This window comes from Protopterus annectens, chromosome 8.part0 (genome assembly GCF_019279795.1).
Source record: "Protopterus annectens isolate FY-2018-M chromosome 8.part0, PAN1.0, whole genome shotgun sequence".
Lineage (NCBI taxonomy): Eukaryota > Metazoa > Chordata > Ceratodontiformes > Protopteridae > Protopterus > Protopterus annectens.
The window spans coordinates 1410109314-1410135229 of NC_056741.1; the positions used below are offsets into that span (position 1 = coordinate 1410109314).

The following is a 25916-nucleotide window of genomic DNA, read 5'->3' on the forward strand; positions in this document are numbered from 1 at the left end:
AGGTGCTTGGTGCAAATTGTCTCTGGCAAAACAGTGGGGTTTGTCAATCATGGCTTCCTAGGCTGACAGGAACTGGATCCTCTTTGAATGACACCAAAAACTAAGCCAGTTATTGAAATCAATCATTTTTGTTTATACTGTGGCATCATTGTAAGTGAGGGTAGTATGCTGCTGAAAGCTAAGGACAAACCTGCCTGAAACACATTCTCAGAGAGCTCAACCATGTCTCTACATATAGTTCAGTGAGGTGCATCTCAGGTCGTTCATACTAACATGAACTATGACAGAGTCATAATGGTATTTGCTGCTGAGATACCCGAGTGCATAGGTGGTCTGATTAATCCTTGCACCGGACAGGCGGCTGACCGTGACTTTTTCTTTGTCCCAACCTGGTGAGTAGGACATCCATGTGTCTCACTATTAAGTCTCCAGTGACAAGAAAATTTGCTTTTTGAGTGTTACGCCATACAAGCTTGGTGGGTGAGACACTGATGTTGGTATGTGTCATGTGTGCTGTGGGGATTGTGTTGTAGCACTCTTGTGTTTTGGAGGTCTCTGGCTTTTCAGTAAGTTTTTTCCTAGAGAACCTCCACATATGTACATGTTCATGTTTGTTGCATGCTGTCTTTGAGTAGTGATATGTGTACGAGTAGTACTATGTAAATATGTAGTGGTGGGTGAGTTGGCAACCTTTTCTGTGTTCCTGTTTTGAGTGAGAGAGCATGGATCCAAGATTCTTGGTATAGCTACATCTTTTGTACTCTGTACTAGAGTGAGTTACTACTAGAGGGTTGTCTGTGTACATGAGGCAATTGCTACACTGCCTCAGGAGCCCCAAGACAACAAGGTTGGCAGGAGAAACAAGGTAGTCCAACTGTCCATAATGCTAGGTCGAACACTGTTGTTACTAGGGGTGGCCTTTTAGAATCGATCACAGAGGAGCTGAGTGGATAGAGACTGCTGCCTGGGTTTTAGGGTAAAATTAAGATTAACTGTCCGGCTTTGATGCAGAGTTGTATGGCAGTGCGCGGTGCTGCTCTATACCCAAACAAGCAGAAACCTGCTCAAAAGCAGGGCCTAAATACCAGAAGCTAAAAACTTGAAAAAAAAACTTTAAAAATATTCAAAAGGACAAATGAGGATGCTTATTCCAAGCCCTAGACTGGTCTCCCTTTACCAGACAGGCCCCAGTCAGCACAATCCTCTCACTAAAGTGCAGTTAGGCCCCTTCGAATGCAAGATGGCGTGGAAAACATGCTCAGCACAAGTAAAGCACTACAGAAAGACCCAGAAGCAGCAAGCCTATATCTGGACTATGCTACAGCTACTAGCCGCTGTAGTTTCAGCGGGAAATACTGGAGAATGTTTAACACAGCAGAAAAACAGCAGTGAAACACGCACATACAAAATCAGCAAGAAGGCTCTAAAGAATGTTGTAAGCAGCTAACATACCAGTTAGTTAAACACTGCTTAGTGGGAAAACCAGAACAAGCAAAACAGATTTTAAAATACCAGTAAATACTTAACAGTGAAAATAGCATAAAAAGTTTTGTAAACAGTGAAAACAGCAATAAAATGTGATTTAACAGGCATAGTAATGGTGGTGCTGTGGTAGCGTTGTCGCCTCACAGTAAGACACTGTCCAGTTCGATTCTCAGCTAGAGCATCTTCTGTGTGGAGACGTGCGTGAATGAGCGTGCCTTCGTTGAAGGTTGTGCGTCAGGCCTGGCAAGCCGGTATGTAAAATTCAACTGCCAATCATTAGCGGACCGGAGTTCCGCTGTGGCGACCCCTAACCGGGAAAAGCCGAAAGACACAAAGTAATACAGACAATTGCAGTAGATCCTTGCAGTACACAGTAAATAAATACAGTATAAAAGTAGGTGGCAGGCAATAAAAATGCAGTAAATAGCATAAAATAGCAAAAAAAAAAAAAAAAAAAAAGGGCAACTTGGGGTTTTTGGAAGCTCAGAAGCCATTAGTCATCTGATATCTCAGGTCAGAGTTGTGGCTGGTAGCCCACCTCAGTTCAGCTTGGTACAAACAAGCAAACAGAATGTATACCAGCAGTAACATGCATTATAATTAATTATAACAGTCAAATACCAGAATAGCTGCTAGACAATGGAGTGCAAGTGGCCTTGCAGGTAGAGAAAAAAAGCAGCGGGTATTGAACTACAACAAGAAATGTATGGTGCAAATTGTCATGTTGCAGGAGATGCATTTGGATAGAAATAAACTAATGAGTTTGTTAAAAAGATTTCAGGACAAGTATTCAGCACAATATCACTTAAAAAGTAAAAGGGTTGTTAACTTTGATGGGAAGAGATGCTTTCCTTGTGGTAGATGGGGTGGGGAAACAGTAATGAAAGATTTGTGGTAGTAAGGGGATTTTGGCAAGGAAAGAGACTTATCTTTGCTGGACACTTATAGTCCTCCTATAACTGCAGTTGTGTTTAAAGGTATTATTGGGGAAATAAGTTTCCAGCTGGGCGTTTTGTTTCTAGATGACTGAAATTTATTTTGCAGCATTGAAGATGTGTCTGGAGGCCTTAAAAGGGAAATTCAGTCTAAGTAAGGTAGATGTTTAATAAATTATGCGGAAGTGTTTGGGAGGAAGACATTATTTCATGAACAGCAATTAAGAGGGAATTTCTATTTTCTTCTCCGAAATACAGTAACTGGGTTCAGCTGAACAGAAAAATATCTCAAAGATGCATTTGGCTGAACGTATCAAGATCCATCCAGCAAAATTTGACTATGCAGCCATAAGAGTTATAGGAATCATAGGAAATACAAGACTATTAGACCAGAGGCCATGTGCATCTTGCCAGTAACCACTTCAGGCTTTACCAGTCTTTTCAAGGAAAGTCATTGACATTTCCACATGCATTTATTAAAAGAGGAGAAATTAAAGAACGGGCAATAAAGTAAAATTCAAGCATTATTAAGACAAGCCAAAATCATTGCAAAGGGTCTGGCTAGTGCTTGTGAAAAAACAAAGGTGGATTTTAAAGGTATAGTGAATTTAAGATAGATATTTGGGAGAAAAGTAAAAACATTTAAAAGTTTTAGGGAAGGTTACAGTTTTGCAGAAGAGGAGGAAGCTTGCAGATCAAGCAAATGAACACTTGAATACTAAGAACAAAATAAAGGAGAAGTTAGATAATATTTCAGGAAACCTGCAGTTAAATGGATATTTTTGACAGTAATATCAGAGCACAGAAATGTGTAGCGCACAAATTAAGACAATAGAAGTAAGAAATTGCTGACAAAGCTTGGGGGGGGGGGGGGGCACCAAGTGACAAGTAGGTTAACTAGGAATTCAGAACAGATAATGGAGATATTTTGCCATTATGATGAAAATCCAAGTAGAGTAATAAGAAGAGAGATGCTTGGAAGCTTTTTGCAAACGATATTCCATAGCTTGGTAAAGTGGAAGCTCAACAATTAACAGTTATGGTAAAGGACAAGTTAAAAATATGTAATGTTTAATCAGCCAACAGGAAGTCTCCAATAATAGATGTAATTCCCATAGAAATTTGGAAGTTCGGAAGGAGGTGGCTACTCAGGATTTGGAAGGCACTGTTTAATAATGTCTTACAAGGTGGGGGAAATAGTAAATCATGGCTGTGGTGGTATTATCAAAGGAAGGCAAGAATCTTTGCAGAGTCTGCATCGTATAGACAAATTTCAATTCTAAATCATAATTAGAAATTGTTAATTTACCTAAGAGTGGGAAAATATTACCAGGGTTGTTGGATATGGATCAGTGTGGATTTGTGCAAGGGAAACTAACATTTGATAGTATTAATAGAACTATGATGATTCAGAGGAAATTAGAGTATAAAAAGTGAAAACAGACGTGTTGTTGTTGAGTTTGGATGCTGAGATTTCATACGTAGGGCAGTATATTAGCATCTGCATTTCCATATAGTTAGTAAGGAGAATATGAGCTGGATCAGAGGTAAAATTAGGAGTTCTTTCTGACAAGGTAAGTTTCCACAGAGGGACCAGACAGAGTTGTCCCCTTTTTCCTCTCTTTTGTTTGCTATATACTTGGAACCTTTAGCTTAAAAGATAAAGGACTATCAAATTTTAGAAATATAGTTAGTATGGTAGCCAAGGAAAAATAGCTTTGGTTGTGGGTATCATCTTGTACTTGACAAATACTGAATCTAACATTAGGGTGTTGTGAGATATTTTAAGACAATTACAAGTATTTCCAGAGTATAAAGAAAATGGAAGGTAAAGCAAAACTTTAACAGTAGATTGTGTCCCTGCCCATAAATTAGTTCAACAACATCCATGTTTTTGGAGACTTGAAAAGATGAAATATATAGGCATATTGACTAAAATGCTCTCTGCTGTGGCAGCACACCAGTCTGAAAAATTATTAAAAAGTAAGAGAATGGAAACTAACAGACATGGACAGTAAAATCCTGTCAGTATTTTTTTTTCGGTCCTGCAGATAAATCAGGCATACTTTTTATCAACCTGAGGAAGTGTTGTGGATGATTAATAAAAAGTTGATGAAGTTTATTTGGAAAGGGAAGAATACGAGTAAAATGGGGTAAGCTGATTCTTCTTATTGAACAGGATAGTTTTGAGTTATCTGATTTATAGCTGCACAGTTGAGAGTTTCAGAAGTAGAATACGCAAATGGCTGTAGTTCAGTGGGGAAAGGTTATCATTAAACATTTAAGCAACGTGGAAGTAGGAGGGATGCATAGAGATTAGGATTTTGGAAGCAAATCTTTAAGATGAATAGAAGTAATTATACAGAGTATTATGCATACATACGTACATGTGTGTGTAGTGGTCAATAGCATTATAAAGACTAAGCCAGTGAGGTAGTGGTGAAAAGGAAATGTTAAGTTGTTTATCTCACCTTCGTTCTTGCTGTTTGGGTTCGGAGCTGATCCTCTGCTCCGACTCGGCCATCTTCTATAGCTTGAGAGCTATTTACTGGCTCAAGGCTACCCCATATCCCAGAATGTCCAGCGACAGCTACCCAGATCTCGTTTGCCGCTTCAGCTGTGAGGTTGCTTCCTTACTGGCTCAGGCTTAGTATAATCTTTTTGCTATTATATATTGTTTTTCTTGAAAGTTTGTCAGGTAATTGTCTATTTTGTATATAGATAATATTCCTTTATCCCTTTTTTTGCGTCTTGTGTATTTTAGCTTTGTTGGCCGTCGCTCCATGACTCTCAGGCCTTCTGTTCCCTTGAACTCATTTAAATTAGAGAGTCGCCCCCCAGGATAGCTGTTTAAATTAGAGGCTTTCCTTCCTTTCTTCAACTGTAAAAAAAAAAAAAAAAAAAACTCTTATTTGTTCTTGTTTTTTTTATAGTATAGCTTTTCATTATTTGTTGTGTTGTTGCTGTTACTATAATGTCTAAAGATACTAAGGTATCTGGCTTCAAAAAGTGTGACTCATGCTGTCAGAAAATGTCTCTGACAGATGGGCACACTAGTTATGTTTATTGTTTGGGCGCTGTTCACCTGCAGGACTCCTGTTCTATATGTCATGTTTTTAGTCCAAGGGTCCTGCAGGAGCGCAAAAACAAATGAATCCTTCAAGGATTATTGAAGCCTCAGGATTCTCTGGCTAAAAGTACTCAGCCAGCAAAATCCCCTAATTCTGTCAAGCCGTCGGCTCCACCTTCGGAGTCGACTCCTTTACTTGACCAACCAAGTATGTCGGTACCAGCTGGCACTGACAAGACAACTCCTCAGTCGGCTCCATCTGCTACTTCGGAGCCATAAGAGACTGAGATCGCCATCCTTGGAGTCCATCCACTCTGCTCCACAGTCACCTTTATTACAGAGTGAACGTAGCCATCATTCTTCCCACTCCTCTCGATCCTCTAGATTATCAGATCATGATGTGGAGAGAGTATTAAGTAGGTTGCTTAAGTCACAGGCACTGGGAAAAATTCTGTCCAGCCCACCTCAACAGGTATCCGCTCCAACTGCCTCTATTTCTATTCCTCCTCCGACTACATTTAGCTCGGAGCCGGAGACCATGGATCTGCAAGCAGTAGAACCGTCGGCGCCAATCATCATTTCTCCTTCATTTCCGACGCCTGCTCAGATTACCTCGGTTGTACCGTCTATCAAGGGATCTGGGCGCCAAGGTTCTCTCAGCTCCGGGGGGGGGGGGAGTGGCATCGGACCATTGTCCGATCCCGTTCTCCCCCTCGGAGCTTCAGTGCAGGTGAGCTCGGCTCCAACATCGGCCTCAGAGCCGTCATCCTCGATGTGGAGAAAGACACCTGTTTCTTCTGAGCCGGAGCTTTCTCTGCCTAGAGGTCGGGATGCCTTCGAGGTCATGTGGAGTGTGCTGTCCCCCGAGACAGCTCTACTGCCAGCTCCATCGGCTCCCCCCCCCCCGTGGTGTCTTTGCCAACCTCTACTCCTCCTCCTCCAGACCCCAAGCGTAGGGAACCTATGCCCCAGGACGTCCCATTGGGTGATCCCTCTTCTTCTGAAGCCACCCCTGATTACTCAGAGGAGCCTCCCCAGAAGAAGTGCAAGAGGAAGCACATAGACTCCCCTGAGTCTGTTACTTCCGATACAGACATGGATGAATCAGAAGGGTCCCCAAGGTCTCCCTCTGAAGATGTTTCCTTTTCAGACATCCTTGAAATGCTAAGGCAGAGGAGGGACTAGACTTCCCTAGCCCCTACCGAGGACGAGTCTGTATACCTGGACGCATTCAGTTCCCAACCTCCACCTCCTGGGTATCTCCTCCTTTTGATCCGCTCATGTCTGTAGTGGCTTGAAAGGCTTGGTTAACTCCAGATTCTGTGGAACCTACTCCGAGGAGACCAAATAAATTTATTGCAGTCCTCCAGGACAAGCAGTTCCTCTCCAAAGGTGTGCCCGTTGATGCCATGGTGGTAGCAACAGCCACCAAGAAAGTGTTAGCAGAGACCTCTTCATTTGTTCATCCTCTGAACCGAGAGTCTCGGACGATGGACAGATATGGAAAGCGAATGTTTGCTTCAGCGACCTTTTCAATGAGGTCCCTGAATTATCTATGCCATTTTACACGTCTTCAAAGGGATCTCCTGAAAGAGCTTGGAGATGCCCTTCAAGATCCTACAGCTGAGGGAGCACCTGCCAAAGTAGCTTCTCAGCTTGCGACTCTTAATTCCATAGTTAACGCCTCCATGAGGCTGATTTCATATGCAGCCGATGGAGCAAGCAGAGCCGCAGGGACAGGTGTAGCTCTCGGGAGACGTGCTTGGATGCGGCTGTGTCAGTTTGCGGAACCCTTTCGAGAATCCTTCACCAATACTCCCTTTGATGGATCTTTTCTCTTTGGGCCTCAGATGCGACACGTTGACCAGGTGTGAGCAGGAAGGCAAGACTCTCTCTGCCGTGGGAGTCTGTTTTTCCACTCCTTCCAGACCTTATCCCAAGAGTCAGAAGAGCGGAAAGATGTGGTTCCGAAAATCCCAGGGACCCTTGCCTGACACACATGGTGATTTTTCCCCCAGAGGCAGAGGGGGAAACAACAACAACAGACGCCGCCCTCGTGGCAGAAGGGGACCGCAAAACCAGGGTGACAGAGAAACTTTCTCTGCCAAACACTTCCAGAATCCCTGAAGCGTTGCCCCGACTGCTCACCTCTGGAGGCAGTCTGGGGAAGACTTTCGCTGTACCCAAAAGCCTGGCAAACTATAACAAGAGACAGATGGGTACTATCCATCATATCCGGAGGTTACAAAATTCCTTTCCATCAATCCCCCATAGAGTCTAAAAAGCCCATCCCAGATGTCCCACCCAATCTAAGGGATCAAGCAGTCACAGAAGTTTCAAGACTGCTAGGAAAAAAGAGCCATTCAAGAAGTCCCCGCAGACCAACTAAGATCCGGAACTTACTCAAGATTCTTTTTAGTACCAAAAAAGACAGGGGACTGGAGACCAATACTGGCTCTCGGCAGATTGAACAAATCTGTACAAAAAGAAATGTTCCGGATGGTGACACTGCAGTCCATTTTCCCTTTTCTGGGTCAGGACAATTGGATGTACTCCATAGATCTTCAGGACGCGTACTACCATATCAAGATGGACAGATGCTCCAGGAGATTTCTTCGCTTCCGGGTAGGGGCTAGTTATTACCAGTTCAGAGCTCTGCCCTTTGGTCTCCCCTCAGCCCCCAGGGTGTTCACCAAGTGTATGGCAGTAGTCACGGCTCACCTGAGGCGTCAAAGATTCCATGTGTTTCCCTATCTAGACGACTGGCTCCTGACTGCTACCACCAGGCATCAATTCTTAGAGGCACGGGATTATACAATCACATCATGCACTCAACTAGGCATTACAGTAAATTTTGAAAAATCTACCTTGTTGCCCTGTCAGTCTATTACATACATTGGAGCAGAATTAAACACAAAAGAAATGTTTGCAAGATTACCACAGGAAAGAGTTTCCACTATTCGTCAACAAGTGTTAATTCTAATGCAGAGCAAAATGGTTCAAGTCAGACATGTCCTGCAAGCTCTAGGCTCCATGGCAGCTGCAATCCTTCTTGTCCCATTAGCGCGTTTCCACATGAGAATCCTTCAGTGGCTTCTTTTCACGCAGTGGTCTTTCCAGGAACTACCCATGTCTCACATGATCCTGATCACAGAAACATGCAAAAGCCACCTTTCTTGGTGTATGGTCTCCCCATTAGTAATTCAGGGCAGACCCTTCATACAACCCCCTCCAGTAGCCACAGTGACCATGGACGCCTCCCTGATAGGGTGTTGGGGGCATTATCTTGGCAGGACAGTCCAAGGCACTTGGCAATCTCACGTGTACCATCTGCATATCAATATCCTAGAAATGAGAGTGGTTCTCCTAGTGTTGCAAGCCGTTCAAGACTCTCTTCCTTCTGGGATCATTGCAATCCAAATGGACAACATGTCAGTGGTGTGTGGTACATCAACAAACAGGGCGGGACCAGGTCTTGCCCCTTGTGTCGAGAAGCACTCAGACTGTGGCAATGGACGATTTCCTCCCAACGTTTTCTGGTAGCAACGCACATCCCTAGGAAATCCAACGTTATAGCAGACAGGCTCAGCAGAGCTATCCTCATGCCTCATGAGGGGTCTCTGAATCAGGAAGTTGCGGATCTCATCTTCCGCAAATGGGGACAGCCTTGCTGCAACCTATTTGCCACTCCTCTCAACAACAAATGCAGCAGCTACTTCTCCCTTCTTCCTCTTCCAGGTCATGTACCCAGAGATGCCCTAGTCCACGATTGGCCTTAGGGACTCCTTTACGCTTTTCCCCTAATTCCAAGACTCCTACAGAAAGCAAAATCGTTGGGTTGCAAAATGATCCTTATTACCCCATACTGGCCTCGGCAAATATGGTTCCCGTTCCTACACCTCCACCTTCTGGATCAGCCGTGGATTCTGGACCCGGTTCCAGATCTTCTGATTCACCAATCAGGCGGGGTTGCACCAATCCCTTCAAACTCTCCAGCTCACAGCTTGGTTACTCCACTTTCAACCTTAGCCAGGCTTTTCAATATCTCCCCAGCAGTCCGTGATATTATTGTTTCCTCAAATAAGTCTACTACCAGGAAAATGTATGCTAGTAAAGGGAAACGTTTTTCTTAGTGGGCAGAATCTAGAAATTTGGATCCTTTCTCAGCCCCAATCCATGAAATTCTTGAATTTCAAAACACAGCTTTTTCAGTCTGGTGCGGCTTCCGCCACCATTAGAGTTACGACTAGCTGCCATTTCTAATTTTCTTATCGGTATGTTTAATTCTAGCATAATGTCTCATAAGCTCCGCAAAGCCTTTATGAAAGGAGCATCTCTTCGTAGACCCACAGTTAGAGATCCCTCCCCCTCCTTGGGATCTCAATTTAGTTTTAGCCTCCTTAATTTTGCCATCCTTTGAACCGGCAGCATCATGCTCTTTAAAATTTCTTTCTTGGAACACACTTTTTCTGGTTGCTATCACTTAAGCTAGACGTGTCTCAGAACATCAAGCACTGTGTGTTCATCCTACTTACCTGGTGTTTCACAAGGACAGAGTTTCTCTGAGGACCAATCCATCCTTTATTCCTAAAGTCTGCTCAGAGAACAATTTAAATCAATCCATAGATCTCCCAGTTTTCTTTCCTAATCACAGCAACAAGGCAGAATACAAGCTTCACCAATTGGATGTACACAGACAATTGCGTTTTTACCTCCATAGAACTAAGGAACTAAGAAAATCAGACCAGTTATTTCTTTCTTATGCTTTCAACAAGCAAGGCCTTCCAGTTTCTAAAGTGACCTTATCCAGATGGTTATCTGATACTTTTGCCTTTATTTATCAGTTACGAAATAAAGAACTACCAGCTAAACCAAAAGGTCATTCCACTAAAGCATAAGCCACCTCTGTAGCGTTTCAGTCTAGGTTGCCCATAGACTCAATCTGTGCAGCTGCCACTTGGGCAAACCCCCACACTTTTTTCTCTCATTACAAGGTAGATATAGTCTCCCAGAGCAGAGCTTCCTTGGGTTCTACTGTTCTGAAGAGTTTGTTCCAATGAGCCACCTGGGATTTTAGGTGCTAGGGACACTGTCCCAAACAGCAAGAATGAAGGCGAGATAGACAACTTAACATAAAGAAGTTATGTACCTACCATAATGTTCCATGTTAGTTGTCTTCATCTCGCCTTACTTCTTTCGTCCCTCCCTCCTTCCCCCTTTCTAAAGGATTGTGAGGAGTTCCCTTTTGTTTTCACTGGCTGAGCATCTTTTATTACTTCACATGCCAGGTAAATCTATAACTCTCTCCTTGTTTAGGTGTATTGGACAACCAGTTTTAGTAACTGGTTACTCTGTTGATGTCTAGTGTGCGCTATCACAAATGAGATCTGGGTAGCTGTCGCTGGACATTCTGGGATAAGGGGTAGCCTTGAGCCAGTAAATAGCTCTCGAGCTATAGAAGATGGCCGAGTCGGAGCCGAGGATCGGCTCTGAACCCAAACAGCAAGAAGGAAGGCGAGATGAAGACAACTAACATATGGAACGTTATGGTAAGTACATAACTTCTTTATCTTGCCAATAAGAATATGTATAACTTAAGTATGTAAAACAGGCAAGAGATGGCAGGAATTATTTGGAGAAAACTAAGAGTGAAAGACTAGTCCTAGTAGGGTATTTAGTGGACCCATGAACGAAGATGCTATTAAGAAACAGAGAAAACAGTAAGGCATATAAAATGCTGTACAATAATTCCAAAACCAGAGTAGATTAGAAAAGATTGGGAAGGAAGATTAGAATGGCAAATTACAAAAGAGCAGTGGGAGGAAAATTGTAAGGATCCTAAGTATCCTGCAGAGTCTAGACGTTATAAAATGTTTGAATGGAAATGTTTACACATGTACTTTTATACTACAAGTAGGCTTTGGAGGATTTTCCCTCAAGTGGAGATCCGATGTTAGAGATGTGAAGAGTAGGAAAGAGAAAAAACACTTTCTGAGATGAGTTGGAATTTAAGGACTTCCTAGATTGCAAAACGACAAAGGATTCAGCTCCCAAAAAGTTTATTGTATGTCTTGTCTTAGCGCCTCAGCCATTACAGCCTTCAAAGAGTACAAAATTATCAAAAAACACTCCCCTATTTATACATCAAACAATCATGATTGTTATTTTAAGTGAATCAAATGATTGTTTGATGTATAAATAGGGGAGTGTTTTTTGATAATTTTGTACTCTTTGAAGGCTGTAATGGCCGAGGCACTAAGACAAGACATACAACAATAAACTTTTTGGGAGCTGAATCCTTTGTTGTTTTGGAGTATTTACTGGTTTTGCTGCTTTGCTGCTGTTATTTATGGACTTCCTAGATTGTCCTGTCAAAGTTGGTGGAGCACAACTTAATTACTGGGTTGGGTTCTTGGTTTAGAATTGTCACGATATAGTAAGGCTTATAAATTTAATGTCACTAGTAATCCAGAAAAGCAATTACATGAACATGGAAATCAAAGGTTTATCTATCTGTAAGTGAAGTACTGATCACTGTAAAGGAAATAATGCTAATGTTGATCATCCAAAGATGAAGTAATTTTCATAAGAGCAAATGGTGCATTTAGGAACAATATCTACAAAGTATTACTCAAACAGTTGATTTAAGTCTTGTTGGTAGGATTTGAAAAGTATGAGTATGTTCTAATGCAAAAAACTGAACAACCAAAACTAAATAAGTCTACAAGTGAATAGTGAAGCTAGGAACCACTGAGGACACAATCCAATAATCCAAGACACTTTTTGATTTACTGCTTTCGTCAAGGTGAAAGACTTCATCAGAATAGCAATGTTTGCTAAACCACATCTTTAAATAACCCACCCCCAACTCACACTGGTTAAAAGAAAAACATCACTTTCTCCAAAGAATAAACAGTAAAAAAATGTTTTAAATATTTTAAAATATTTGGTATACTTGTGATAACAAAATGATTGCACATTCCTGATAAAAAAAATACTTGCACATTACAAAAACAGCATAGATTTCAGTTTAAGTACTGAATTAATAGATACTCTGTCATTGAGTCCAGGTGCCAGACAGGCATTTGTTCTAATCTGCCACTTAAGCTCCATGAACTTTAGAAATTCATCCAAGGGACCCCCCCGACGACCCAAATCAACTTGGTCGATGCTGAAAAATTTGAAAGCATGCAGTGAGTGAAGGCTGATGTGCCTGTACAGTGCATTGTTTTTGTTCCTATGTTTAATATTGTATGTATGCTGGTAAATTCTTTGTCTCGGTGCCCTGATTGTTTTTCCTACATAGTAGGCGTTGCAAGAATCACATAATGCGACATAAGCAACTCCTTTGATGTAACAATAATATTTCCTACGTGTAGTGACGTACCCATAATTTTTTATTTTAATTTTGTTTGTGTCAGTCATATACAGGCACTGTGGGCACCTACCACATGTGTAACTGCCACCCTGATCTGGTTTAATGTTGCATCTTTCCAATAACCCTTTCAGGGAAGTTTCCTTTTTATAGACAATCTGCGGTCTCTTGCCCAGTTTATTGTGGGCATCAATGTCCAAACTAAAAAATTGCCCAGAGCTTCACCACAATCTCTTTGTCATAAAAATTGACATTAAAAGTCAAAGTAAGTGCCGTACTAAATGTCAGATTTCTCCTTATGTGAAGGCCCACTCAACCCATGAAATAATAGAGGGCTAAAGTTACCAAATTCTCTCTTGGTAATAACTTTGTCCGCTATACTGCTGATAAAGTTTTCAGGATACCCTCTCTTAACATGTTCTTCAATACCCCACATTCTCTTAAAAAGTCATCAAGTTGTTAAACCATCCTGGCTAACCTGATGTACTGCTCTTTGACCAGTGCCTTCTTTTGATGTACAGGATGCTAACTAGAAAAGTGCAACAATGAGTTGGAATGTGTTGGCTTGCAAAATAAATGGGAGGTAAAACCCTTCATGGCATAGTTCTTCTGCACAGTCACATCACGATAGTTCAAAATATCCTTGTCCTTGTTCATAGTGAACCTCAAAAAATTGGTGGTCCCATTAATGAAGGTGAAAAACCTATTCAGGTCATTTTCACTTCCTTTTGAAAAAAGGACAATGTCTTCCAGGTAGCGCCCATAGAGTGCCCAGAGGTCACTGAACTCGGAGTTCATAATGAACATATCCTCCCATTGTGCCAATACAATGTTGGCAAATGTTGGTGCACAGCACGCACCCATAGTGACACCGGTTCTTTGTTTAAACAGGTGTCCCTCAAAGCTGATAAAGTTCTCCAGGACAAGCTCCATACATGCCCGAGTGGTCAGAATAGTCCCATGGTCAAAATATGTCTTCATACACAGATAATCATAAAGCCATTTGAGCCCTACGTTATGGGAATACCAAGAAAAAGCCACACACATCAATTGTGACATATATCAGGTCTTCGTCAAACATTTCAGGTTTAATTTTTCGTAGAAAATCCCAAGAATCTCTAATAATGGATTCCCTCCCATCCAGTACAAGTTTGACCTTATTGTCAACATATTTCGCTAGGAAAAACATCTTGGAGGCCTTAGAATCCACTGTAGGGTGAAGGGGGGGGGGGGTGTTAGTGATGGACTTGTGTATTTTAGGAATCCCGTATATTGTTGGGATCCTAGGAAGCTTTATATACAGGTACTCGTGTGTCTGCAGCAATATCTGACCATTAAGTAGCAGCTGTTCAATATGTAAGTCAATGTTTCTGTAAGCGTATTCAGTTCATTGCGAGGGACTTCTACATATGTATCATTGTATAAAAGCTCCAACATCCTGCTGTTGTAATCATAAAGACCCATCACTTCTAATCCCCCACCTTTGTCCAGTTTCATAAATCTGGTCTCTCTACAGTCCAAAATGTCCTGTAGGACCACTGCCTCACGTGTAGTCAAGTTGTGATGTATATTAGGATTCCTATACTGTACCAGCCCCCTGATTTCTTTGTCACATAACATCTCAAATGTTTGTACTGTGGGGTGTGTAGGGGGCATAAAAGGTACTAGGTCTACATAGTGTTACTTGGTTCAAGGCCAGGTTACCTGAAGAAAAATGTAGTGCTAAGTTCAACTTCCTAGTGTATAACTTAAGTTATATAATAGTGTCGACAATATTGAAATTAGCAGGGACAAAATTCAGCCCTTTAGAAAAAAATTCAGCCCATTCAACAGTGACCATTGTCTGACTGTAGTTATAAATACTAAAATCATCAGCCAAATTCTTAATAGTGCAATCAACATTATCAAATTCTCCACTGAGGGTCATTGCCTCCGGTAGTTGTTCCGTCTCCCCCTCCATTGACCCTGATAGCTGTTCTGATAGTTGTTTTGGCCATATCTCCCATTGCCTTGTCTCTCCTGCCTCTGATTCATCAATCGTTCTGCCCTCTTCAGAGGTGGAGGGTCTAAGGGGGAATCAGTACATGTATTACTAGATTCAGAATTGTCAGCATTGTATTCCTCATACCTGTCATCCCACCTCCCTTGTTGACCCTGTGGGGGCGAGTCTGGGTATGCTCTCCCTGCCTCATAGTCACCCAGGTCCCTTAGTAGTTTATTTTCCTTGCTTGTTTTTAACTCACACAGCTCTTTTTCTACATTACTAAAAACCTTGTAAAAATCAGCTTGTTTGTATTCAAACAGTAAGTAATTTTTAATACCATTGTCCAGCTTCTCTGTCTCTTACTAACATTGCCATTTTCCAGTTATTGTCACCAACCAAAATATGTAACACTTCACAACCCTGCTTATTAAAAAACAATTAAGTCTTTGTATAATTGTGAGCCCTTTACCAGTCCTGTAGGGTATTTCCACATTCGGAGCCCTTTGGGAATCTGTTCACGTTTGATACACTCCAGTAAATACTCCTCCTCCAACTGCAGCTTCTTGCATTTGGTCAGCAGTTCCTTAAATTGACGAAATTGCTGTTCTAAACTGCCGACAGCATTAGAAGAGTTTGCACCATGTTTTTCAAGCTGGACTCAAGTTTTTTAGCCACTGCTCAACCAAAAATGCTGTCGTGGCATCACCCAAAGGTCCCTGACTGTTGCAGGGTTGAGAAACGGCTCCAAACACATTGTTTTTGAGAAAAAAGACAAAGATTCTGCCTGCTGTTATCAAGGAAACAAACCCTTTGAGCTGGGGTGATGTCAAACTGATCAGAGCTTTGTTTACCAGTGATATTTCCACTTGCTAAACAGTCTGATCCATTTTTGTTTAGTAAAAAGTCAGCTTTCTTAGTTAAATCAGTCACAGTGTTTGCAAGTGAAGAAATAAGACTTCAAAATGGCTTGTAAATCGGCGCCCTCAGTACTCCCAGGCTGTTCACTGTCATCCATTGTAAAACCAAACCAAAAAACAGAACAACCAAAACTAAATAAGTCCACAGATGAATAGTGAAGCTAGGAACCACAGAGGACACAATCCAATAATCCAAGACACTTTTTATTGATTTAGTGCTTTCGTCAAGGTGAAAGACTTCATCAGAATAGCAATGTTTGCTAAAACACATCTTTAAATAACCCACCCCCAACTCACACTGGTTAAAAGAAAAACATCACTTCCTCCAAAGAATAAACATCACTTCCGCCAAAGAATAGACATCACTTCCGCCAAAGAATAGACATCACTTCCGCCAAAGAATAGACATCACTTCCTCCAAAGAATAAACAGTAAGAAAAACTTTTTAAAATATTTTTAAAATATTTGGTATACTGCTGATAAAAAATGCTTGCACATAACAAAAACAGCATAGGTTGCACATTCCTGATAAAAAATACTTGCACATTACAAAAAAACAGCATAGGTTTCAGTTTTAAGTACTGAACTAATACAGACTGTCATTGAGTCCAGTAGCTTGACAGGCATTTGCTGTAATGCCACTTAAGCTCCATGAACTCTAAAAATTCATCCAAGGGACCCCCCCCCCCCCCGAGGACCCAAATGAACTTGATCAACGATGAAAAATTTGAAAGCATGCAGTGGGTGAAGGCTGATGTGCCTGTACAGTGCATTGTAGTTATTACTGAAAGAGAACTTTGTAACTTTAGCACACTATTATTTCATGGGTTGAGTGGGCCTTCGCATAAGGAGAAATCTGACATATTTAGTAGGGCACTTACTTTGCCTTTTAATGTCAGTTTTTACGACCTCAAAGAGATTGTGGTGAAGCACTGGGCAATTTTTAGTTTGGACATTGATGTCCACAATAAACTGGGCAAGAGGCTGCAGATTGTCTATAAAAAGGAAACTTCCCTGAAAGGGTAGTGGAAAGATGCAACATTAAACCAAATCAGGGTGGCAGTTACAGATGTGGTAGGTGCCCGCATTGCCCGTATATGACTGACACAAACAAAATTAAAATCAAAAATTATGGGTGTGTCACTACACTTAGGAAATATTATTGTTACTCCAAAAGAGTTTTGTCCCATTATGTGATTCTTGCGATGCCTACTATGTAGGAAAAACAATCAGGGCACTGAGACTAAGAATTTACCAGCATGCATATGATATTAAACATAAGAGCAAAAACAATGCACTGTAAAGGCACATTAGCCTTCACCCACTGCTTGCTTTCAAATTTTTCGTTGTCGACCAAGTTGATTTGGGTCGTCAGGGGGTCCCTTGGATGAATTTGTAGAGTTCATGGAGCTTAAGTGGCAGATTACAACAAATGCCTGTCAGGCTCCTGGACTCAATGACAGAATCTCTATTAGTTCAGTACCTAAACTAAAATCTATACTGTTTTTGTAATGTGCAAGTATTTTTTATCAGGAATGTGCAATCTATGTTGTTTTTATGCGCAAACATTTTTTATCAGCAGTATACCAAATATTTTAAAAATATTTTAAAATGTTTTTCTTGCTGTTTATTCTTTGCAGGCAGTGATAATTATTTTTTGGAGGAAGTGATGTTTTTCTTTTAACCAGTGTGAGTTGGGGGTGGGTTATTTAAAGATGTGTTTTAGCAAACATTGCTATTCTGATGAAGTCTTTCACCTTGACAAAAGCACTAAATCAATAAATAGTGTCTTGGATTATTGGATTGTGTCCTCTGTGGTTCCTAGGTTCACTATTCATCTGTGGACTTGTATTGTAATGCAGTGGAAGAAAAAAGTTATGATGGAAACTGTTAGTATAATACACATATATGATGGAAAGTTATTTTTATCATTGATATTAATGCATTTATGATCATATCACAAATTAATGTGATGTATGAAAAATGTTATGAAACTGATATGGATCAGTGTGGTTTTTATTGATAGGAGGAGGGAAACAATACCTTAATTACATTAGTAGTATGATGATCCTGAGGGAAGCAGACTGTAAAAAACAAAAAAAAAAAAAAACTACTGTTAGTGAGTTGTGATGCAGAGAAAGCATCTGGGATTTTATCTGCCTTTGCCAATTTTCGGTGAAGGGCCAGAGAAGAATGCTTCAGAAGAAGCATTTAAGATTCTCATAACAGAACAATTTTGAGTAGAGTAATGGTAGTGTTTATGTTCCCTATTAGAATAAAAAGGTTAATAAAGAGGGTTGGAGATGAGAATTAAGGTGGGAGGGCTCCTGTCCAGAGGAACCAGGCAAGGGTGTCTTCCCTCTGTTTCATGCTTTACATTCAAAGTCATTACTAAAGAAAGTGAGTCACATTGTTGTGGTATTCAAGGTAAGTTGACCTTATTTGTAGGTATTGTTTTGTACCTGATAAATCCATAAAAGGACATTTCAATGTTGCAGAACATTTTAAGCAGTACACAGACTTTTTTCAGGGTGTAAAATGAAGATACAATGAAAGTCATTGCAATAAACTATGCACCTACACTTGAAATGATTTGGCACTATCCATATTAATGTGGACATAAGAGCTCTGTTATGGCAGCTATGAAGTTATGTGGGAAGAGAATAAACAGTAGATAAAACAAACTGGAAAGTCTTGATTATGGCTATTAAGAGACAAGGAGCAAAAATGTTTAATCCCTTTTTTTAATCCCCCAGAAGTGTGGATGAAAATTAATAAACAATTGAATGTGTTCATTTGGGAGGGAAAGAAGATGAGTGAAATAAATAAGTTGGTTGATTTTTCCCACAGAACAGCGTTGTTTAAGGTTACCTGATTTGAATGGTTACTTTAAAGCTACACATTTAAGTCTTGTGTATATAACTCAAGCAGAAGATTATAAATCAAAGGAGAAAAGGATGATGATGAAATGGGAGTGCATAGTTTGAGAAAGAGAAACTAGGATTTTAAATGCAAATCCTTAAGAAGAGTAGTTATAATCATATTGAGTATTAAATTCATAAAGTAGTAGATAGTGTTTTAAGATTTCAGCCGCATGAGAATGGAGAAAGACGATTTTACCAATAGAGATGTGGGAAACTAGGGTTATAAAAAAAGACAGGAAGGGGCTTTAATCTACTTGAGTAAATGATTAAAGGAATCAAAGTATTGGAAGCAAATAATTGGAGGAAAGGGTAACGGAGCAAGATGAAGTAAAGCAGGGGTCTAGACTTCAAGTTAGAGACTGCCATCTGTTTCACGGATTGATAAGAGAATAGATAAAGAAAAGGGGAGGGCTTTGTGAAAAGCCAGCTGTGGAAGATATTTTAATTGTCTAAAACAGAAGACTAAAAAGGATAATTTGTAAGCTTAAAATATTGAATGATAACCATAAGATTCAATGGGTGGAGGTTAGAATAGACTGGTAGAGAGAGTAGAAAAGCAGATTAAAAAGTAACAATGGGAGGAAATCTGTAGGGTTCTTAAATGCATCAAAGTCCAGAATATTTAGACTTTTTGCACAGATGCCATTGTTACTGAATAGGTATTTTTGTTTAACCAGTTGAGATCAGAGGATTTTTCCTTGGGTAGAAAGCAAATTTTGCAGATGTGATAAGGAAAAGACAAGAAACTTTACACATTTTTTTGGAAATGTAGTGAGTTAGCAGGTATTAAAAGTTTAGACTAATCCCTACACAGTGCTTTGACAGAAATGTTGAGGGAAGAAATGGTAGTAACTAAGAAAATGATTCTTTTGTACCAGGGTATAGGATCCAAATTGCCTTGCTATACTAAGCTGAATACTGTTGGCAGGCAAAAAAAAAGCTGCAATATGGATATCAAAATCTAAACCATCTGTAATGGAAGTTTTGAATGTTGTAAAGGAGATTAAAGAACTGCAGACTGGATCTTCAGAAAAGGGAAGGAGCAGCTTTCATTCAAATAAATTAACTTTTGGGAGCAGTAGAATGCTGAGCATTGTTCATTTGTGAGTACTGAGGTTTAAAAGAAGAAAGGAATTGAACAATTTATGAAATGTCTCCGTGCATGACAATTTAAAAGGAAATCCTATGTAGTAGTAACAGTGGAAACTTATTGTTTGCTTCCTTAAGTATTATGCACGTGCATTCATGTTGCATCTTGAAATGTGATTATTTAATAAAGATGTTTATATAAAAAAAGTGGTAGCTCATCTGTCAGAGTGTCTATGACCGTTTTTTCTAATTCTTTCAGGTCTTGCATTGTGGATCTTTGACTTTGCTTAGAGACTGTAAAGCCTTTTTAAGGGGTATACTCTTGTTAAGATTGCCATTAAAGTAGCTGCTGTGTCCATGTGACATTATTTTCATGTTATGGAAGCTTTCCTGACCACCCTTTCATTGAAGCAGATGTGTCACTTCGAAAAAATTCTATCTGGCAGCAAAAACTTCTGCTAAAAGAGTTTCAGAGCTTCTGACCATGTCTTGCAAATGTCAATGTCTTGTTTTCCATAAGGACAAAAGTGTCTTTGTGAACCAGCACTTTCATGCCAACAGCAGTCATGAAATCAGGTTTACAGAGTTATCAAGATATCTTTTTTTCACGGTATTCTAGTTGAGCAGCGTGTGTGGCATTGTTTGGATGTCTATCACGTACTACACTTATCTGGATGGAACAAAAGAATGCAGAAAACATAATCAATATTTAATTTTTTATTCCAAAGATAAGATTGGCTAAGGTTACCTTGTCATGACGGCTTTCAGCATTTATTGTTTTCTGTTATGCAAAATAAAAAAAAACACCCGAAAAATCAACAGGTCACTCTACTTGAGCCCTGAATACCTCTCAAACCTTTTTCATAAGTGCTAAAGTTGATGGCATTTAGTTGGTATGACATGGGCTTTCTGTTGATTTTTACTAGACAGTACAAGCTGGATGAGATCTTGAGTTCCAGATCTTCCTTCAGGGCCAAGGTTATAAGACAGTGTCTTGTTTGGTGCCTTTCAAAGCAGCAACTGGGGACACTTTTTTACCGTAATGTTAGATCTTGAGCCATGTTGGTCTACTTTAGCATTCTCCCGTCCTCCTTATATCTATGGAGAATTTAGTTTCAGTGGAGGCTGAGAGGAAGACATTCTTTTACTGCAGTTGTATTTTCCATATATGCTGTATTTTAGGGCTTGCATTGCAGGCAGCCTTGGTATGGAGAGTTGGGGAGGTGCAGGGCATTGTGGGAGCAGCAGGAGATAGAGAGAATCAGCAAAGATATCAAGTCACTAGACCTTGCGGCTGATAATCCAATGGGTTGAAGTAGTATTATGATGATCTTAACGTTATGGTAAGGACTTAATTTTCATTTTAATGCATCTTCAGTACATGATTCCTACAGTGCTGCAGAATATTGAAATTAACTGGAGTATTCTTGTAAGCCCTGCAGCATATTTCTAACTGGATGTCTCAGTTCAGTACTGTTAATTTTTAGCCGTGATCACGTTTTTTGGGTTTTCTAACTATATTTTTCTTATTTCCTGTCAGCTTTGCTACCTTTTTGCTGATATGTGCCGAAATACCAGTTCAAAAGAGACTCGTCGAGTCTTTCTGGAGTTTCATCAGTTCTTTCTGGACCGTGCAGCAGTAAGTAGCCATATTTAGGCTTGGAGTTCATAAAGAGGTTTGTAGAGGGAAATCTGATATATTATAGTGACGATTGTTTAGAACACTAAGGAATTGAAGAGTTGTATTCCACTGTTGTAAAACTAGGTAAGTCAGCCCATTATTATTAGTGTTATTTGATACTTTAAATTTTTCCCCATTGTCAAAGTACAGTATGATACAAATGCCACTTGTGCATTGTTTACATCTGACTAGGAAAAATAGGAAGTTATTGAAAAAAGTGGTAGACAAGTATTTATTTTGAGGCACTAGGTGAACATTTTCTAGTGAGATGGAGGGATCTGGTGATGTCCTTCAAGGATGCATCTGCAGTCCTTACAAATGGGTTGTCCTGTCGTCAGGCAGCCCTTCGGTCGGCCGGATTCCAAAGTCTGGGTCTGGCCTCGGCTGGTGTCGCACTTCACCCGACGTCATCTCTGCTGGTCTTCGGGTATAAAGGCATCAGCCGACGCCATTTTCCTCAGTCTTTCTTGCCGCGTGGCGCCTGAAGCAGAAGCTGTTCGCAAGTGCCGGTCGGTCAGATCCAGAGATTACTACTACCGAATACTACTTCGAAGACTTCTAAAAAGCTAAGTACCCGTTGGGGACTCTTTCTTGCCTCAGCCGATGTCAGAAAAAGTGAATAACTGTTTAACTTGTGGGAAACAAATACCTCATAAAGATTTCCACTATTACTGCTTACCTTGTTTAGGCCCAGACCACGACGTAGCAGCCTGTTTAGCCTGTGCTTCCTTCAACCGACGAACGCTTAGGCGTCGGTCGGAGTTTGCTGAACAGTTTTTCGGCTCAGATTTTGCGTACATTATGCCGTCGGATCCTCCGGCTACTCAAATTGTTAAGAAACGCAAAGAAAAGGACTGACACTCGCGGTCCGCGGTTTCGGCCGAAACCACGGTTAAGCAAATCGCGAGTGTCTCGGTTTCGGCCGAAACCGAGCAAACGGGTCAATCTTCAGCCGAATCCATGACTACTACCGAGGCCCCTGCTACCCTAGTTGAATCGGCCTCTGAAATTTTGCCTACTAATGTGGTTTCTCTAGAATTATCGGACACCATCCCTTTGGATGTCTCTACCCCAGCATGTGGTGCTGCTGGGCCTCCTGCAGCCATGTCTATAAAGGCCTTTGCCAGGGCTAAAGCAGCCAAAACTGCTAAGTCTGTGCCTGTTAAGCCCCCCTCTCACAGGCCCAGTTCCAGTTCCCAAATGCTTACTCTGGCAGAGGATCTCATCTCTTTAATAAGGGGATCCCAATCTCACCCAGACAGGGCCTCTCAACCTCCAGAAAAGAGACCTAGAGCAGAGCCCCCTGAGCCAGTGTCCTCAGATGACTCTTCTGATGATACAGACACTACAGAGGCTCCTTTTTCTACTTATGAAGATTCCGATGCTGAAGAATCTATCCCTTCTGCCTCTCCACCAGAGGAATTTTCCTTTGGGGAAACCTTACATGCCATGAGAGAGCAATTCCAATGGCAGGGACAAGATTTCTCAGATTCAAGAAAAAGGCTTAGGACCTTTCTACACTTACCGCAACATAGGCCCTTAGCTATACCTCCAGTTCTTCCTGTTGTGGATGATGCATTTAATGATGCTTGCACTGCTCCTGATACTTTACCTCCAGCCCCTGCCAAGCCCGATAGGTTTTACAGGGTACCGGACACTCATCACCACTTATACAAGGCTCCTCTTGCAGATCCTGAGACTATCTCCCAGGGGCCTAAGGCAGTAGCTTCGACCTCAGCAAAACCCTCTCCTTCTGAAAGGGAATACAGGTCCTTAGAGAGATGGGGTAACAAAGTATACACCTCTGCTACTCTCTCAGCTAGAGCTTTGAACTGTCAGTTTCATATGATCCAATACCAAGAGTTTATGCTTGATCAGTTAACTAAGAAACTGTCCTCTGATGATTCCTTAGATAAGAAATATGTTTTAGAAATGGTGAATAACATTCAGCAGGTTAGTAACCATTCTTTAAAATGTGGCTATGATGCACTGGAGACTTCATTTAGATCAGCCATGACTGGCACAGTTATAAGAAGGCATGCATGGTTGAAAGAACAGGTCTTGCCGGATCATGTTAAAGCAAAGCTATTAGATGCTCCTATGGATAAGGTCAGTCTATTTGGTTCTCCTGCCCAACAAGTAATGAAGAAAATGGAAGAGAAGGCAAAATCTGTACAAACAGTTAAAGATTTCTTACAGGTTCAGCCCCAAGGTTTAGCAGGAACTGGCCTTCCAAAATTTGGTCCTTTCCAGACTCCTCCCATTCTCAATGTGGCAGGTATAGACGCTCCAGTGGCAGTAATCAGTCCAGTGTAGGTGCCTACAGGGCACGCCAGTGGCAAGGCAATAACCAACGAGGCACAGATACAACCACTACCACTGCAACAGGACAATCACAGTGACTTGGCTCTGACACCGCCTACCAGGGAACAAATAGCAGCACCCTTAGGCGGAAAGTTAGCCTTATTTTCAAAAAATTGGCACTATATCACAAGAGACAAGTGGATTTTGCAAACTATAGACCAAGGCTACAGGTTGCATTTCCACACCTTACCAGTAAAAAGAGGAATGCCAAACCTACCACCAAATCAAAAGACAGAAGCTCTAAAACAAATAGCTCAATTAACAAAGATGAGAGCTGTGGAAAGGGTACCACCTACAGAACAGGGCAAGGGATTTTACTCCAGACTCTTCCTAGTACCAAGAAAAGAGAAAAGTTGGAGACCTATTCTCGACCTGTCCGCTTTAAACACATTCATCATTGTTCCAAAATTCAAAATGCTGACCCTACAGCAACTTCTTCCCATGCTGGGCAAGGAGTGTTGGCTGGTAACTCTAGATCTCAAGGAGGCATACCTGCACGTCCCCATACGACCAAATTGCAGAAGATACCTCAGATTTCTTGCAGGATCAGAGCATTATCAATTCTCAGCATTGCCCTTTGGCTTATCTACTGCGCCCAGAGTGTTCACGAAATGCCTGGCATCAGTAATCGCTCATTGCAGGCTACAGGGAATCCAAATTTATCCATACCTGGGCGACAGCCTGATACAAGCGGACAACAAAAGCAAGCTGACACAAGACTTACAAAGAGTCATTTGCTTACTACAAGCCCTGGGATACACAGTCAATTTAAAAAAGTCAAGACTGATACCATCCCAAACAAGAACATTCTTGGGTGCAGAATTGGACACAGTAAAACAGATGGCATTCCTAACTGCAGAAAAACAAGAACAACTTCCTCTTTACTTCTTGGCATTAACAAAGCAGAACAAACTAACAGCAAGGAAAGTACTGCAGGCCTTGGGCTTCATGGCATCCTGCATAATCCTGGTCCCCATGCCAGACTGCATATGAGAAAGCTACAGTGGTACCTAAAGAATTTATGGTCTCAACACAGGCACAGCTTAGAAACCAAATACCACTAATCCCATGCCTGAAACAAGAGTTCCTATGGTGGGCTCAGGCATGCCAGTCAAACCCAGGTTTGTCCTTCCACAACATTCAAACAAGCCAAACCATCACAACGGACGCCTCAGACCTAGGTTGGGGGGCCCACATGCTGGACAAGTGCATTCAAGGCTTATGGACTCCAGATCAGCTGCACCTGCACATAAATCAAAAAGAAATGCTGGCAGTAAAACTAGCAATCCAGAATTTCAGACCATTCCACAAAGAAGGCCAATTGATGATAAGGACAGACAACACCACAGTCATGTGGTACATCAACAAACAGGGAGGCACTCATTCATACCCCCTATGCCGAATGGCTCTGGACCTATGGAATATGGCTCTGAGCTACAACATTCAGTTACAGGCAATATTTGTACCGGGAAAAGAAAACATCCTAGCAGACATGTTAAGCAGAACTACCTCGGATGCTCACGAATGGATGCTACACCCGGACATCTTCAAGGCCATCACAAAGAAATGGGGAATGCCACAAATAGACCTATTCGCATCCCCACTCAATCACCAGCTCAAGAAAGTCTGCACAAGGACATACCACCCACTTGCTTGGAAGGTGGACTCTCTATCCTTCAGTTGGAAAGGCCTGACAGCATATGCATTTCCACCTCTTCCTTTGATTCACAAGGTACTACTGAAAATCAAAGAGGAACGTCCAAGGATAATTCTGATAGCTCCAAATTGGCCAAGACAACATTGGTATCCATTGCTGAGGAGCATGTCTCGGGGGGGAAACGTGGACTCTACCCCTGATTCCTTTGATGTTAACTCAGAGCGACTACAACATCCTGCATCCAAACCTGAAAACTCTGCAACTGACTGCCTGGAACATTACATAAGAGCAACTAACCCAGATTTATCCCAAAGGGTTAAAGACATTATCCTTGAGGCTCGCAGACCTTCAACAAGAAGGAACTATGCAGGAAAATGGAAAAGGTTTGTCATCTGGAGTACTGAAAGAGGGAAAGATGTGTCAAAGATAGATATT

At 41.2% G+C, this 25916-nt stretch overlaps 1 protein-coding gene across 2 annotated transcripts in view; it reads left to right on the forward strand.

Annotated features, from left to right (window-relative positions):
- Positions 1 to 25916, forward strand: part of ARHGEF12 (Rho guanine nucleotide exchange factor 12) — a 3716336-nt gene that overhangs the window by 1269369 nt on the left and 2421051 nt on the right. For both annotated transcript variants that reach the window (XM_044081016.1, XM_044081015.1), the window contains one exon: positions 21320 to 21418. In XM_044081016.1, coding sequence (XP_043936951.1) covers positions 21320 to 21418 — 99 coding nt within the window. The remainder of the gene's footprint in view (positions 1 to 21319; positions 21419 to 25916) is intronic.